Genomic DNA, 17,389 nt, shown 5'->3' with positions numbered 1-17,389 from the left:
AGCACTGAAAGCAGTTTGAAAGTGCATTATTCTGCATGTGCGGGATGAGCCAAGGACTCATATAAAGGGCAGTGAAAATGCAGTGTAAATATTTCTGTGGGACAAGGTTCTCTGCTGAACAGGATCTCATTACTTGGCTGCTCCTCCCCCCCCCCCCCCCACACACACACTTGCTACTTTCCCATTTGCAAGAGAGAAACAGAACATGGGGTGGCGTTTAAGTCTTTTTGTCTTTATTGCTGTCCTCTTAAAACTATCCTTCTGGGCACTTTTCCTCCCTCTGAGCTTCCGTATTCCTACATTTGCCACACTGAACGAGGGCTGGGTAAATAATGCTTGGGGCAAGCCTGAGGCAGGAAAAAGGTAAAAGCACATCTATTGCTGAGGCTCTCATGCAGATCGCTCCCCGAACTTTACACTGGGCCAAAATAGATGTGACCACAAAAGATCCTTGATTAGGATGTTCCATGGTTTATAGAAAGCTAACAGATAGCCCCAAGAAGCTGTTAGCAAGCTCGGAGAAGGGCAGTGTATTTGCTGGACACATTTGCTACTCTGACAAAGTTTCCTTCCCAAGGTTAACTTTTCCTCCACCTTACCGCAGCAGCATGCTTCAAAGGAACATTGGCTTTGGGTCTACAAGGAGCACCCGTTCAGAAACAACTGCATCTGTTCTAGAAAGTGCTTGCTTTGGATCTTCCAATATTTTGTAATTGCCCTCTCCCCTGGCAGCCATTTTGTGGTGGTGCCCACTCCTTGTTCATCAAGATTGATGGCTGTTGTTTTAAATCATGGACAAGAGGCATAAGAGGAGCTTTTTTAACACTGTCTCGCCCAGTGATCCTTCCCCATTATTGAAAGCAGCTATCTGAGAGAGCTAATTCGCTTTTAAAGTTCTTATCACAGATCTTTCACCTCTTGCTTGGTTTTGGTCTTCTGCTCTGCAGTAGAGAAACAGTGGTTAATGGTCACTGGTTTGACACCAGAGGTTTTCACTGAAATTTCCCCAAAATGTCCCCAGTTAATGTGACCCGCTCTAGTACAATAGGTAATATTTCTTTCCCTCCAAACCATAAGAATAGCCTGCTGGATCTGTCCAGGGCTCTGTGTAGATCTGAAACCTCCTTTCTGTGAAGGAGAGAGAAATAATTTCATTTGTTTTGTTTTTCCGCTTCCTGTTTTTTTAGGCATTTATTTATTTTAATACATTTTTATCACATGCTTCCTCCAAGGAGCTCAGGATGGTGTGCCTCATCTCCCCTTCTCTTTTTTATCCTCACAACAACCCTGTTAGGTAGGTTAGGCTAACAGTATATGACTGGCCCATGGTCACCCAGCAAGCTTCCATGCCAAAGTGGTAATTTGAATCTGGGTCTCCACTTAGTCTAGCATTCTAACTGTGACGTTTTGCTGGCTGTCTCCATGTAGCCCATGGACAAGAAATTACTAATATGTAGGAGAACTTTTCCTCTTGACTTATATTATCCAGAAGCTGTTGGTGAATGACTTCAGTAAAAGTTTTGAAATAAATGTGTGATGGAAACTACTCAGAAAAATGGTTGTGGCAGGTCTTGCCTTTACAGAAACCATACCAGTTCTTCTTCCAGATGCTTGTTCTTCTAAATGTTTTACAGCTGATTATCTTAGCTGATGTTGGGTTTTTTTGTTGCTTTGTAGTTACAGGGATGCAGAAAAGAACTTCCACAATATCTCTAACCGATGCTCCTATGCAGACAACTCTGGCAGCGACGAAACTGAAGACGTCTCAGGAATTCTCCAGTGTACAGCAAATATACTCGGTAATGTATATAGTTGTGCTATTTTTAATAGGGGCAATGGATTATTTGAGATTCCTGCCCATTGTACTTTATCTACAAGTCCCTGTTCTGCAGACCTTTGTAATCAGTGCCATTAATACGTAATATGTAATAGTGACGAGGTTGTTCCATGTCAAGAAGAATGGCTTGATGCAACATCTCAAGTCCATCTGGTCTGACATTCTGTTCCCACGTAGCCCATCAGATGCTCCCTAAAGGTTCACAACCAGGGCACAGACAGCAGCCGTCACTTCATGTCACTCCACTGTATCTGATATCTGTTGTACAGCCTTCAGATGTTAAATACCAACATTTTTTACTCTGTTGATATAACTGAATGTGCTACTACGCAGAGACCCCAGTCCAGAGCATTGCTGGGTTCTGATTAATAGATACAGGTCTCTACTCAAGGCACTCTTCACATGCTTTCTGATGCACATAGGGGTAAATTGCAGAGCATCTTGCGGCAACTTCGTTGTGCATCTGACACAGTTGACTTTGGCTCATGAAAACTCTGGCCGTGTTAATTGGCTTATCTTTCGACTGTTGGTTATTTTGACTTAAGCAGACGTGTCTCTCAACATTGGGTTGTGTAACTAGGAAGGTGTATGGGTGTGTGTGCTCCTTCAACTCCCTGTTCCGTGCACTCATTTACTTATTTGAAACATTTCTATGCTCCTGTCTTCCGTGGCAGCAAAATCAGCAAAACTTTAAACCACTAAAAATATGGACGAGGTCAAATGTTTATTTACAGACTGTTTTCCATTGGGTCTCTTTCCTTTATGCTTCAGGAATAAAATCTAAAGAGGGCTGTGCAGATTTTCCCATGTTCTTCTATAACATTGTCCTTTGGGTTTGCTATGTCCTGTGTTCCATGCTGGGCTGCCTAATGGTTTAACCCGGTGAATTTCTTCAGCAAATTCTGGATTTCATGCATGTGCCATGAGCTATAGTTTTTAGTGTGCACATGTGTGCCTTGATAAAATCACACACCCCCCCCCCAAATTGTTGCAACTATGTGACTCCCATAAAGTTTCCTTTTTGCACTGATTTATAGAACACCTGTATGTGTTGTTGAATATCTGCTAGCTGTGAGAAGAAAGATGCAAACTGAACTCCAGAAAACTGCATGTGAACAGGAGATGGGGAGAACTCAAGTTAGCATTTTTTTCCAGCACAAAACCAAAACCTGGGTTTGAAATGCTCAGATCTCCTCAGAGATTGATGTTTCTTTTAAGTCAGTGTCTCTCAAATTTTTTGATGTGGGACCCACTTCCAGTTTTCCAGGATTTGCTTGCAAAGTAACTCCATACAATTTTCTCCTTCCCCACCATAATTCTCAGGGATTCCTTCCCTTCTTTATGTGACACAGACCATTTTTCTGATGGATCTTTACTTTTTTCAGATTCATCGTGGAGTAGGCCACCCCACTTCCTTTTCCCTGCCATGGACCTCTCTTCTTTACCTTCAGAGTTTTTCTCTGTCCTGTTCACCCCCTTGTTTTCTTCCTCTTTCCTTTTTTTTCTGTTCATACTCTCTTCTCTATAACCTCCCTCCCCCCAAATTGGCAGTTCCTTTTATTGTCTATCTAGGAGTAATATACCCTTGTACCTACAGATAAATTAAATTATCTTTACCTGTATTGTTCATTTGCCAATTTATCCACAGTTGCTCCTCCAGTAGTCTTAATATAGACCTGCTGGCTCCTGAGAAGGGAATCAGAAATATTATCTATGTTCAAGCCCCATTCGAAGGCTCTCTCAAGGAGAAAATACCAATTAATTGTGTTCTAAATTTTCCATTAATATCTCTGGGGCTTGTCAGGACGACTTTACTAGAGGATTGCTTATTTAGTGCCTTTCCAGGAAATTGCAGGCTGCAAGAACATTTTCCATGTCGCTTCGCAGTTCTCACACTTCAGATTTGTAGTGTGTCGAAAGCTGTGCGGGAAAGTCTCACTGTTTGCAAACATCGCAGAGCCCCTTTGCCTGCTGCTTATTAAGAGTACTTTTAAAAATAAATAAATAAGTGAGTTTGTGACCAAGTGAAAAAGGGTTCCCCCCCCGTCATATTTTTGCATAGGTGGTTGAAGTTTTCTATAATCAACCCAACATACTTCTGCCGTGGCAGGTCTGTTATCACAGGGTCATATTAATATGCATGGAGGATGGGGGTTTAAATAGCTGCCAATCACAATGTCCTCTATAGTCTTCACAAACATCTCCTGTCTCCTGTGCCATAGGCATTATGGCTCTTGGATTCAGTTGATAGGTGATTATGGCTCTATGATCCAGTTGATGATGCTGTTGCAGTCTTCCACTTAATGAACTGTTGCCCAAATCAGTCTGGTCTGTCCCCTTTTAGTTTGGATAATTAGCAAGGAACAAACTTTGCAGTGTGAGAGGCCGAACTGGGGGACTATGCAAGTTTATGCAGAATCCACATCCCCTTAGAAATCCACACAAAAATCAGAATGAAGGAGAAGGTTTACAATTTTATTAAGGGCTAAAAACAATAAAAATGCAAACATAAGCAGCAAATATGCACACAGAGTTTCAATAAGCTAAGATGTAAAGAGAGGTGATTGATAGAGGGGAATATAAGAGGACATTGAAGGAAGAGCAATATTTACTGATCTAGAAGAGATTTGAGGAAATGGGAACAGGTGCCAGTGCAGTTTATACAAGAAAATTGATGTTGGGCCAACTTAGCTGAAGTTTACGTGGGAGGGGCAAATGCTGTGGGTATCCATTTGAAAGTGAACCTGATGCCCACAGAAATAATGCCCAGCCATGCAAACCTCAGCAAAGTTGGCTGGTTCCTTTCAGGAGACACATCAGCAGTCCTGCAGGAAATAAGTGTCCCCACCAAAGCAAGATCCTCCCAGAGTCTCCAATAAAATCTCCAGCACAGAGCCAGCTGGGCACAACAGCAAGCCCCATTGAAGTTTATGGTGGGGAAAAACCAATTAATTTTTCCCACCATAGAACTTGCTGAAGAGAGCTGGGAGATTCTATGCTCTGAAGTGGCTCCATTGCAGCCAATGGGGAATTTCTGGGGGAGGGCTGTGGGGTGCACATTTTTCAAGGCAGAGGCACAAAACTTTCAGAGCATCTTCAGGAGATTCTCTTGACAACACCACCCAGGTTTGTTGAACTTTGCTTCAGGGGTGGTGGGAGATGGGCCCTACCATTTTGGGGGCCCATAACATGGAACCCCCTGAAGCAAAGGTCACCAAACCTGGATGGTGTCATCAAGAAACTCTCTTGAAGACACCCTGAAAGTTTTGTGGCTTTACCTTGAAAAATGTGCACCCCACAAACCTCCCACAAGAAATTTCCCATTGACTACAATGGAGTCAGGGCGCTTCAGAGCCCAGAATCTGGGGAAATTCCTTTGGGTGACTGTCAGGGGTGCATTTTTAAATCTATTGACACCAAAATGTTGGGATCTCATCCAGAAACTGTTCTTATGATACTCCCAAGTGTGGTGAAGTTTGGTTCAGGGGGGTCAAAGTTATGGACCCTCCAAGTGGTAGCCCCCATCTCCTGTTAACTCCCATTGGAAACAATGGAGAATGGGGCACCCACTTTAAGGTTCCATAACTTTGCTCCCCCCAACCAAACTTTACCAAACTTGTGGGGGATCATCATGACACTTCCCAGATCATACTCTGACATTTGGTGCCATTAGCTTTAGAAATGCGCCCCCTGCATGCCAAAACGTGAAAAAACACTAAAAAATACAAAAAAAATTCAAACTGACCCACATTTTTCAGATATACCCGAATATTTGGGTATATCCGAATATGTTATTTGTCTTATTCGGGCATACAGATAATTTTATGCCAGAATAAATCTGAATCTGAATTTTACCAAATTTTTAGGGTATTTACCAAGCCTACTGGAGGCACCCCTCCCTCTTCCTCCCACTGCTGCATTGATATTGTAAGGGGAAACAAATAATAAGGCAGTTAAAAGCAGAAACTAAATTAATCATGGTTTTGTTGTTGCTATGCACCTATGCAAACTATAATTTGTGTAAAACATGACTCCCTTGTAAGCTAGAGATTGCAACCATGTGCATCGAGTTGCCAACTGGCATGGAGAAAATTGTCCATTTAATAAAGGCTTAATGGAATATTATTTGCCAGGTGGTGTTTTTCCTCCATGCCGTGTAAAGCTTCCATTAGCGATGTCCACGTATGAAGTCGAAGGGAAATTACTTTGCTCCCCCCCCCCCAGTATGCTGGCAAAAATGAAGGATATCCTGAAAATAGGGCAAGTTAATTCTCCCCCCTATCCACCACACATCAGACATGCATGATTACATAGGGTTGCCAGTTCTAGGGTGGGAAATACCCTGAGATTTGGGGTTTGGGGAAGGGGATGTCTTCCCTGGGATGTAATGCAATGAAGTCCACCTTCCAAAGTGGCCATTTTCTCCAGGGCAACTGTTGCCTATAGATCATTTGTAATTCTGGGAGATCTCCAGCCACCCCTGGGAGGTTGGCAGCCCTGTGAGCACCTAAACTTCCCTCTATTGAATCAGATCATCAATCCATCAAGGCCAGTACTGTCTACTCAGACTTCAGGGTCTCAGGCAATGGTCCTTCATATCATCTACTGCATAATCCTTTTTTATTTTTTTGACTTGAACCTGGGACCTTCTGTGTGCCAAGCAGATGCTGTTCCACTGAGCATCTGGGGTGAAGGGTGGCATCCAAGGGAAGGGGACGGGAGGGAGTAAAGGGTGGCATGCAAGGGAGGAGAGGGAGGGGGAGGGGGCTCGACATCTGGGCATGGCCCAATCACCCTAGCATTAGGAGGGGGAGGGGAAGGAGGGGTGGCATGCAAGGGAAGGGGGGGAGGGGAGTGGAGTGGAGGGAGTGAGGGGTGGCATGCAAGGGAGGAGAGGGAAGGGGAGCGGGCCCGGCATCTGGACATGCCCCACTCACCCTAATAGAAAGAGGGGGAAAGGGAGGAGTGGCATGCAAGGGAAGGGAAGGGGAGGGAGGGGAGGAAGTGAAGGGTGGCTTGCAAAGGAGGAGAGGGGGGAGGGGGAGACGAGACAATACCATGGGGCTGCTGTGCATCCTTATTTGGGAGTAAGTGCTGTTGCACTTGGTAGCCCTTACGTGTGATTAAACATTCATAGGATTAGTTGACCCAGTTGTAATACTAGACAAATCGACTTGGAAGTCAATTCCATTGAGATTAATAGGTTTTGCTTCAGAATAAATGAGGGCAAGGCTGTGTAGTTTCTGTTTCAGTGCTTGCTGTGGTTCGTCATGTTCTGCTGATGTGTGTAAGGCCCTGATTCCTCTTTGTCAACCATTGAGCTGATCACTAGCTGAAAAGCCACACGAAGTCATCAATACAACAAGCAATGTGCGTTATTTAGAAAACTGCCTTGTGATGTTAATCTCCCCACCCCCAACTTGCAAGCTGATAAATAATCTTTTTTCCCCCTGCCCTTCCATTTTCACCTTTCCCCAATTTTATATGCCTCAGGGCATAAAACTTTTTAATTACATTCTTCTCCCAAGTTCAGAAGACTGTGAGCCATTCAAATTGTACAATGTTCCTGGCAGCTCCGCTGGGATTTTATTGATATCATATGGCTGCTGAATATTTATATTATTCCTAGTATCGTAATGCATGCCCTTAGGAAATCAAATATTCTGATAGAAATGAAAGACGTGGTTTTCTCTGTGGTAGTTATTCTTCTTGGTGCAGCTAATTCATGTTCCATTTCATTTAATAAGATGCTGCTGAAAATTTCTGGTTCCTTTTTATAAGATTCTTGTTCCCCTTGATGTTCTTGTGAAAAGCGAACAGAAACTTCAGGCACTAAGACCATCATGAGGGCATCTTCAGTTGGGGCCAGTTGCCAGATGTAACTCTGCCTGTAACACATGCCAAGTACGACCTACAATGTGCAGCAGTGTTAAGTTCTTCAGTTTTACACAGGATGGCAGCAAACCTACTCACTTTTCAGGCTTACTGATGTCCACAGCAGGTATGGTCAGTGCTTGATGTGAAAGAAACAGGATTAGTGTTTCCCGCATAATGTAAGGAACCAGTTGTAATAATGTTCCGCATAATGTAAGGAACTGGTTCCCACATAATGTAAGGAACCGGTAAAGTCCAGGCCAAAAGTAACTTTTCAAGTTCTTTATTGAGCTGGCATTCCAAGTCGATCACAAGCAATGCGGGAACTGACCCCCCAACGTTCGAGCAGCCTCTTTTACGGGCTCCCCACCAGTTCCCGCCAAAGTTAGATAAACATCTTTAGTTAGATAAACAAAGTTGGATAAACACCTTTAGTTCTCACCCCAAAACCTCCTGGAAACAGTTTCACACAGACAGGCAGAAGAAACAAGAGATACAGATAATAGAAACACTCCTCAATCTGGGCTTCCCGCCAACTTTGTCAGAAGGAAATGTTCCAAGGTTAAACAGCAACTTTACACTTAGGAATGTCCAGATCATTTATATCATGGGTCTCTCATCCTCCTTGTTCAGTCTCTGGGCACTTCTGGAATTTCTGAGGACTCAAATCCAAACATCTTCAGGTGCCTCAAAAATGGCTGCCCTGGTGGCCATGACTAGCCAGAAAATGTTGGGAGGTTGCAACCCAAGCACTCTACTTTGCTGGAGGCAACAGTTTTTGCATGGGGGTGGTCCCCACAGAGACAAAGATGATGCATCTTGAGCTCTTATGAAGTACCTGCTAGTCCAGTGAAGTGGAGGAAAGCCAGGACTGGATCTTTGTTTAGATGAAAAGATGCTTTGTTGAAATGACAAATGGGTGAAAGTTTACCCATTGATGGAAATTATCCTGCACACTAGCTATCATGGATAGCAGTTCTTGAGATAAATTGATTGAGATACCTTTTAATAAAAAACATAGTCTTCTCCCACAAACATTTTCACAGGACCCCCTCCTATTGCTTTTCATAGCCTTTCTTGGTTGCTGGTGATGTTTGAGAAATCACACTTTCTTCCTGCCCTGGATAACCCTGCTGAAAGAATGAAAAACAGGTATTGGGGAAGAGGTATGGAATGGTTTCCATGGAAATTACCCCTTGGACTTCTCAGCTTTCATTGCCTTGTTAAGCTGCGAAATTACTTGTGAACGGCAAGGATTTTGCTCCTTTGCATTTGGTGGCACTCAAAGCCATAGTTTTCTATGCCTTGTTCCTTCTTGATGTAGTTGAGAATGGAGAAGCGGGTTAGACTGAAGTTGGTAAAATGTAAATTCTGATTAAGAATTCTTTTCCTCAGAGGCCTTTCCTCAGAAACTGTGAAAACTGTGGAAAGGTCAATGTAAAATAGACAGTCCTCCAACAGCAGAGTATAAGATATTAGAACACCCAAGCAAGACCACATTTCCTGTAAGGTGTCTCTGATTTGACAGTGTAAGTTTTCAGCTGGGTGACCTTTTGGTAATCAAAAACATGAGATTCTGTGATGGGAGCTTGAAAAGGCTAATCGTGTGTCTTAAAAAAGAAACTGGACGAATTGCTGGTTCTGTTGTGTTTTTGATGACTCTCTTAGTGGCATGTCTTTCAGACTGATGTGACAACAGTGTGAGAACTGTTCCCGTTTTCTGAGTGGGCATCACTCTTACTGGCAGGGGGAGCGATATTTCATCTCTTCATTAGTCCTCTAATAATTGGTATAAAACTGTAGATCAAGTCTGTTTTATACACCCAGTGTTGGGCCACTGCCTTTGGAGTAGGAGTCAGTAACTGGAGGTCTCTCCCCCTTCCCCCAGGAGTACTCTCTAGCACCCAACTGGCTGATTTAGAAGTGAGAGATATGAGTGAAGGGAGTAACCTGTTGTAACAGGACTGGCCAGAAAGCCATTTCGTGAGGCAGAGATAAGGAATTAGATATGACTGCCATCCATAATTCCATTCATAGCTCCTCATAGTTCCATTCATAGCTCCTCAGAGTTGCAGACCCAGATTCCTCAATTGGTGACCCTGTATTAATTTGCCTGTCAATGTTCCCAAAGCTTGATGCTAATCAGTAGCGCCATCATACTAACACATGCCTGTTTATTGCTGTGTAGGCTTGAAGTTCGAAGAACTGCAAGAGAAATTTGGGGCGGAATTCTTCAACATCTGCTTTGATGAGAATGAACGAGTCCTCCGGGCGGTGGGAGGCACCTTACAAGATTTCTTTAATGGCTTTAATGCCTTGCATGAACACATCAGGACTTCTGTTGGAAGGCAGGCCACCTCAGAATCCCCTTCTTTCCTATGCAAAGAGTTCCCTGATGGTAAACTTATGCTCCACTACTTCCACCCCCATCAGATAGTTGGTTTTGCCATGATGGGTATGATTACAGCAGCAGCGAGGAAGATCTACCAACTGGAAGTTGAAGTGGAGCAGATTGCAAGTGACGAGCCGTGCTCCGAGGACTCCAACCCGGGCAACTGCAGCTGCCTCACCTTTATTATCAAAGAACGTGAGAATGCAAATATCACAAAAGCGCTTCCTCTGGGGACTTCTCAGTCCCCGGCAGACTTGAGGATAAGCATCAGTACATTCTGCAGAGCTTTCCCCTTCCATCTGATGTTTGACCCCAGCATGCTGGTGCTGCAGCTGGGGGAAGGTCTTAGGAAGCAGCTCAAGTGTGATACTCACAAGGCCTTGAAGTTCCAGGACTGCTTTGAGATTGTTTCTCCAAGGATTGGTGCCACATTTGAACGAGTCCTTCTGAGACTGTCCACGCCCTTTGTGATCCGGACCAAGCTTGAAATGTCTGCTTTTGAAAATAAAGATAAGGTAAGAATATGAATTTAGACTTGTAATGTGTGAATGCCAGGCCTGGATTGCCCAGGCTAGCCCGATCTTGTCATCTTGGAAGTTAAGCAGAGTCAGCTAGTATTGGGATGGAGGACCACCAAGGAATTCCAGGGTCTTTATGAAGAGGAAGGCAATAGCACCCCCCCCCCCCGTTTGTCTCTTGCCTTGATGACCTTATTGATTTGCCATGATTCAGCTTCAACTTGATGGAAAAAAGGGTGATTTGTGGAGTGGGGGTGGGGGTCTGCTAGCAAATGAAATGTAAGGAAAGTATCCAGGCTAAGTTTGTTCTGTTGCTTATCTTAACAACTTTGAACATGATAAAAAGGGATATGTGTTTTGTGACTTTTGCCTACATAGTTGTCCTTTCAGATTATGCTTCCTTTGAATGTACATGACCTCCAGTTCTATCTGTAAGAGCTGATTTGGAGGTTCCTGTTCAGGCAAAACTAATTTTGTGGGCTATCAAGAGTCATGAGTAGACCCTTAAAGACTCTCAGAGAGGTTTTGAGCATCACTCTTTGGGCTAACTTGTTCGCATTGTATTTTAGGTGTCCATTCACTAGCTTTGGATATCCTGTTTGATGTCTGGGGCTTGTGACAAAATGGATGGTGCAGTGGGCGAAGTTGATAAGACCTGGAGCTAAATTTGAGACCAAATCTTGTTTAAACCAAAACCCTTTTAAAGGCAAGTTTGGAGGTTTCTGCTGAGGAATAACCTCTAAGGTATTTTGAAGTACTGTTTTTTAGATGTGCTTTTATTAGTGACATTTATCTGGAAGTTTCACATATGATAGTCTAAGCTCTGACAAGTCATGGGGAAATATCCTTTCTTATATGCGGCTGCAAGGAACTGTTTGGTAGATGATGCAGCCCTTTTTTATCTGCTAAAAAGACCTCTGCATGTCTTATTGGTCTTTAATTGAGTGACCTGTTTTTCAGCCAGAATAGAGGGTGGTGGGTCCTCCAGTCACTGACTGGATTATGACTGCTGTTTTCATTCCCCCCCCCCCATCTTTGGGTTATTAGCTAGTCCCATATGATGGTATATGAAGGACTAGATTTGGCTCTGAAAGCTTCAGTTGCTGATCTCCCCTGCAGTGGCGTAGCTACAAGGGGACTGGGGGTACACGTTGCACTGGGTGCACACCTGGGCCGTGCATAAATTGCCTTACCTGCCCCCTTCCCTCCTCGCCCTGCCTTACCAGGCCTGGCCACGCCCCACCAGCCTGGCCCATTTTCAGATGGCAGAAAGCTGTTTTCTGCCAGCTGGAAAAGGTAAGTGGGGGGTGCAGGGGAGGAGGTGGAGCTGTGGAGGGGTGGGGTGGAAAACACAGAGTGTGAACTCCTATTCAGCTACGCCTCTGCTCCCCTGAATGGTCTGTCACCAATATGCGGATGACACCCAGCTCATTCTGTTGATGGGGAGGGGGGCGACCTCTGCCCCTGCAGCTCTACAGCATTGTTTGGAGTCGGTCGCTGGTTGGTTGAAGCAGAGTAGGTTAAAACTAAATCCAACAAAGACGGAGGTCCTCTGGCTGGGCCGGGGGGAGAGACCAAGGGAATTCCAGCCGCCTATTTTGGAGGGGGTCGCTCTGACCCCGGCATCCCTGGCTCGCAGCCTGGGGGTCCGCCTGGACTCTGCCTTGTCAATGGAGAGCCAGGTGGCCCATGTTACCCAGGTTGCATTTTTTCATCTTCGCCAGGCACGGCGGTTGGCCCCCTATCTCTCCCAGACTGACCTGGCCACTGTGATCCATGTGACAGTCACCTCGCGGTTAGATTACTGTAACTCGCTTTACGCGGGCCTTCCCTTGCGATTGATCCGGAAGTTGAAGCTGGTCCAGAATGCAGCGGCACGGCTTTTGACAGGTGGTGATTATTCAGATCATATCACTCCTGTGCTACGCCATCTGCACTGGCTCCCAGTGGAGTTCCGGATCGTCTTCAAGGTGCTGGTAATAACCTTTAAGGCCTTACGCGGCATGGGGCCCTCATATCTTCGGGACCGCATCACCCCTTATGTCCCTCATAGGCCACTGCGCTCGGCAGTGGCAGAATTGCTGGTGACCCCTAGCCCCCGCCGGGACGACGCGCGCTGGCTCCTCCGACCCGGGCCAGGGCCTTCACGGCTCTGGCCCCAGCCTGGTGGAATACCTTACCTCCATCAGTCCGGGCCCTGCGGGACCTTGGCGAGTTCCGCAGGGCCTGTAAGACAGAATTATTCCACCGGGCCTTTGGAGAGGCTGGCCGCCGTTCTACTGCCCCCCATTGAAACTCTGCCGATTTTCCATCTTTGTCATCTTGGCTGGGCCTGCTGTGATTCCATCTGGCCCACCTGCTCCCTCCCTTTCCTGCTTTATTGCTTTATTGCTTTTAGCCTTAGGAACGGGCGCCTGTCTGAACTGTTTTATACTGTTGAATGGCTTGGATCGCTTAAATCATATGTAACTGCTGCCGGAGTTTTAACGTTTAAGTTATGTTGCTGTGTTGCTGTTAATAACAGCCATGTTGTTGAGCCGCCTTGAGCCCTCCGGGGAAGAGGCGGCCTATAAATCTAAAATATAAATAAAAATAAATAAATGTTTTTGTAGGGTTATTTTGAAAAATGTTGTTTCATTTTCTGCCCTTTCCCAAATGTTTTGCCCTTTCATAAATAATATAATAGGAACTAATATTTTCTCACCAATGAAGGCTATGTCTTTTTTTCCCTATTGACTTCACTCAAGAGGCCTGGTCTATTAATATTAATTTTTGTGTATTGTGAAACCAGCAGGCCGAGTAATTTTAAATCCATCACACACAGCCCTGAATTGTTTTCTGTCTTTCTTTCATTCCCCTTAAAATTCAGCTGGAGTGGCCTGAAAGTCATTGTACCGTGAGGGGCATCTGCCAGATATTATCTTGAAAGTTCTAATTCTTCCTTTGTTCGCTCTGTGAATGCAAAAAGTTGACACTAAGCATCTTTTGATGCCTGTACCCTTGCAGAAAAATCACAGAATCCAATTTTGGGGATCTTCCCTTTTCTTTTGCAAACATTCTTCGTGTTGGCTTGTCAAAATATATTTAGGCTCTGATGATTTCTAAAATGTATTATATTGGCTAATTTGACAGCTGCCAGTGGCTGTGAATGGGAAATGTGAAACTCCATCGCGCCCAACCATGGATTTAAAAAAGGCACACACCCCACCCACAAAACAGACTTGCTCTAGTGGCTGTACTTCAGTGATCTTTAATGACACCTTGAATGACCACACAACATTTTAATTACCTTACCATATTACTTCTGTAGAGATTTCTGTTGAACAGTGATCTGCCATGTTTGGGGCATTTATACAGAGAAGCAGACATGTAATTTTCACTAAAGCAGGAGGTTTTAAATGGTTGATTCGCTTATTGTTTTTCATTCTAGTCAAAGCAGGCAGCGTTTACCATTCAACATGCTGATAGTTAGCTATTGTTCTCTGTCAAATGTTATTCCTCATGATGCTGGGCTCTTGCATCATTCACTAAAATATGCAATTGCATTAATTGTGTAACACACTGTGCCATGTCATTAGTACTTCGTTTTCATTAGTTTCATGGTAAATGTCAGAAACCTGCATGTAAAAACATTAGTAACAGTAGTAGTAGTAGTAGTAGTAGCAGCAGCCATGCACTGTGACATGAGCCATTATGCACCACTGATGTATGTTGTTTTACTACTTTAGTAATATGTTATCACTTTTTGGCTGTTCTTGCATGGCAAAATTGCACCGGTGTGAGGATGGGAAATATCACTGTGCAGTCGAGAATTCTGCATGGCTCCTGGAGCTGCAGTGGGTCTGCCCCAGTGTCACCTCACAATATTGCCTTTTCTCCACGACTTTCAAAAATCGCTAGCAAGGTGGTACTTTTAAAATATCCCTGTGTGACCCCACTGCCATGCAAACACCACGGGAACACAACCGGGGCAGAACTAGTGTATTTTTCCCACCTCGCTGTTCGGGCCAGCCCAACGCTTTCCATGCCTCCCCTCCTCCTCTGTCATGGCCAGCCACGCTGGGTGTCTCTCTGCAGGTGGCATGCCTGACCAGCCCCAGGCTCCCACCTTCCTTTCCTGAGACCAGAGCAGGGAAGGGGCCAGCTGAGGCTGGGGACAGCTGGCCCTCCTCCCCCGTTACTCCCAGCTCAGCCCAGTCACGCTAGGCGCCCACATCTCAGGAAACATGCCTTGTTTTTAAACAAAACTGTCCCACGTTTTCACAAGACCATAAGTCACAGAAACAAGCTCCATGTCAGAGGACCCAGCCATTCCCTGAGCAGAGGATGACAGGCCCCTCAGCCCATTGCAAGATCTGCAGCTGCGGCATGACTCCTTAGAGGGGCGGTGGTGCTGAGGCAGGAATATTCGTTTGTTCCCGCAGTTCCCAGGTTTAGCGCCCGCCGCGTAAAGAATGCCAGAGGTGCCCATCCGCCATTTTCTTCCAGTCCCAGGGACAAAATGCCATCCCCCACCAGGAGGGGTATGCTATCTACACCGGGGGTGGAGGGTGCGGGGAGCCATCCCTCCATTACAGAAGAAATGCCATTTACTCCTCACAGGTAGAATGCCATCTCATCCCTTGCAGGGGGTGTATTTCCTATCTGGGGAATGCCATATCTGCTTGCGGAGGTGGAGGAATGTCATCTTACTTCCCTACAGAGGAGGGAATGCCATCTTCTCCTTGTGGGTGAACAAACATCTCCCCCTCACAAGGGGGGGAGAATGTCATCTCTCAATTACAGAGGAAATTCCATCTCTCCATTACAGGGAGAAAATGCCATTTCAGGGGAATTGCCATCTCACCATGCAAGGGTAGGGGAATGCTATGTCTCCCTTAATGGAGAAATGGCATTTTCCTCCTCACAGGTTGGGGGGTGGGGTTGCAATATCCCCCTTGCATGGGTGGAGGAATGCCATGTCCCCCTGTAATGGAGCGGGAATGCCATCTCTCCCTTGGTTGGGGAATAGTATCACCCCCTCGCAGAAAGGAACGGGAATATGCATTGCAGGAATATGGCAAGGAGGAGTCTACAGGAGCAGCTGCTGCCGCCTCCTGCTCACACACTTTCCTCCCATCCTGCTTGGGAAAGATATGTTGCTATTCATTCTTTCTCTCCCCCCCCCCCCCGCTTTTTCATTCTTAATCTACAGTTTCTCTCTCTGTAAAAGTGGGTGGGGGAATGGGGGAGAATGACGCCATGTGTGTGACATGACCAGCGGCCAATCAGAAAGCGGGGTGTCTGCGCATGCGTGGAACAGATCGTGGGGCAAATGAGACAAGCCCTGTTCTCGTGCGGAAACAACTGGGCAGAAGCAGAGCTCTATGCGAAGGTACAAACCGGGGCAAAATTCATCCGGTTCGTAAGATCCCTGTTCCACCCCGGTGCAGTTTTGCTGTGCAAAAACAGCTATTTGACTGTAAGGGGTTTTTCCCCCCTTTCCTTACCTGATACGGCTTCTTTTAATTCTTCTGTTTTACTTTCCCCATATGGCAATTAAAAGATGCTATGCTGAAGACTAATAGTAGTAGCAGTCATCACTGTATGTATTGTAAAAGGGCACAAGCTGTTACAGTCTTAGCATAAAAAGTAGTACATAAAGTACAAATATTAACATAGAACAGTGGCTAAAATTCTAAAGCATAGAGTTAAGATTCTCAAACTCAATAAGCACAATAAATGTAACAACAGGTTAAACATCAGATACCATGTGAGTGATGTGCTGGTCAGCATCAGATATAAAAACAGTGATGGGAGGTTTATGGAAAAAATCTCTACTACTGCTGCTGTTTTTACTTATAGGTTTCTGATCTCATTTCATGTATTCACTGACAGGCAAGTACTAATGTTCTCTTGCTCTCTCTCACATTTTCCCATTTTTGCCCGCAGAGCAGCAGGAGAGAAGGAGGGATGACGTGGTGGATGTGGTCAATTAGGAATTTTTCCAATCTTCGTTGCCTTTGCCTTAAAGATTGGAGGAATTCTCGACCAACCTGGTGATGTCACTTCCATTAAGTGGCCCTGTCACATCAGCAATGCTCCCTTTCCTCTATCTCGCCGCTCAAAAAGTCACAAATGAACCTCTGAAATTTTATTTTTATTTATTCATCCATCCATCCATCCATCCATCCATCCATCCATCCATCCATCCATCCATCCATCCATCCATCCATCCATCCATCCATCCATCCATCCATCCATCCATCCATCCATCCATCCATCCATCCATCCATCCATCCATCCATCCATCAATTAATCAATTAATTGATTAATCAATTCGATTTGATAGACCAATTCTACTCCCCCCAAGGGCCTAGGCGTGTGTACAACAAAAACAACAACAAATATAGTGTTCAAATTGAATAATCCTAGTTAAAAATAATACAAAAACCTTTCTAAAACCTTTAAAATAATATACAAAACTCTAAAAATAGCAGCAGTATCTCAATAAATAGTTAATAATTAATAACAAGAGACGTTCATATCACACCCCAGTGATCAGATCCTGGGAGTGATCAAATCCTGGGAGGGGGCTGGCAGATGGTCGAATACACAGGGCAATAAGAGGGCAATTATGTGAACTTTATTTGTGGAAGGGCAGCTGGTGCACATTCTGATACATGCTTCCAGTGTTCAAACACATACTGAGCATGAGACATGGGGAGTGCTGAGGAGGAAGAGAATTTTGAAATGGGGAGTGCTGAGGATGGATCTTATGGGAGAGAA

The 17,389-nt window shown here is 44.9% G+C and overlaps 1 protein-coding gene across 1 annotated transcript in view; it reads left to right on the top strand.

Moving 5' to 3' along the window:
- GUCY1A2 (guanylate cyclase 1 soluble subunit alpha 2) overlaps nucleotides 1-17,389 on the top strand; it is a 201,113-nt gene that overhangs the window by 10,393 nt on the left and 173,331 nt on the right. Inside the window, exons 3-4 of the mRNA XM_048494034.1 lie at nucleotides 1,678-1,799; nucleotides 9,900-10,618. Coding sequence (XP_048349991.1) covers nucleotides 1,678-1,799; nucleotides 9,900-10,618 — 841 coding nt within the window. The remainder of the gene's footprint in view (nucleotides 1-1,677; nucleotides 1,800-9,899; nucleotides 10,619-17,389) is intronic.

The sequence above is a fragment of the Sphaerodactylus townsendi genome, linkage group LG04, assembly GCF_021028975.2.
Source record: "Sphaerodactylus townsendi isolate TG3544 linkage group LG04, MPM_Stown_v2.3, whole genome shotgun sequence".
NCBI classification, from domain to species: domain Eukaryota; kingdom Metazoa; phylum Chordata; class Lepidosauria; order Squamata; family Sphaerodactylidae; genus Sphaerodactylus; species Sphaerodactylus townsendi.
The sequence above is the reverse complement of the archived record's forward strand: the minus strand, read 5'-3'. Positions and strand labels throughout refer to the sequence as shown.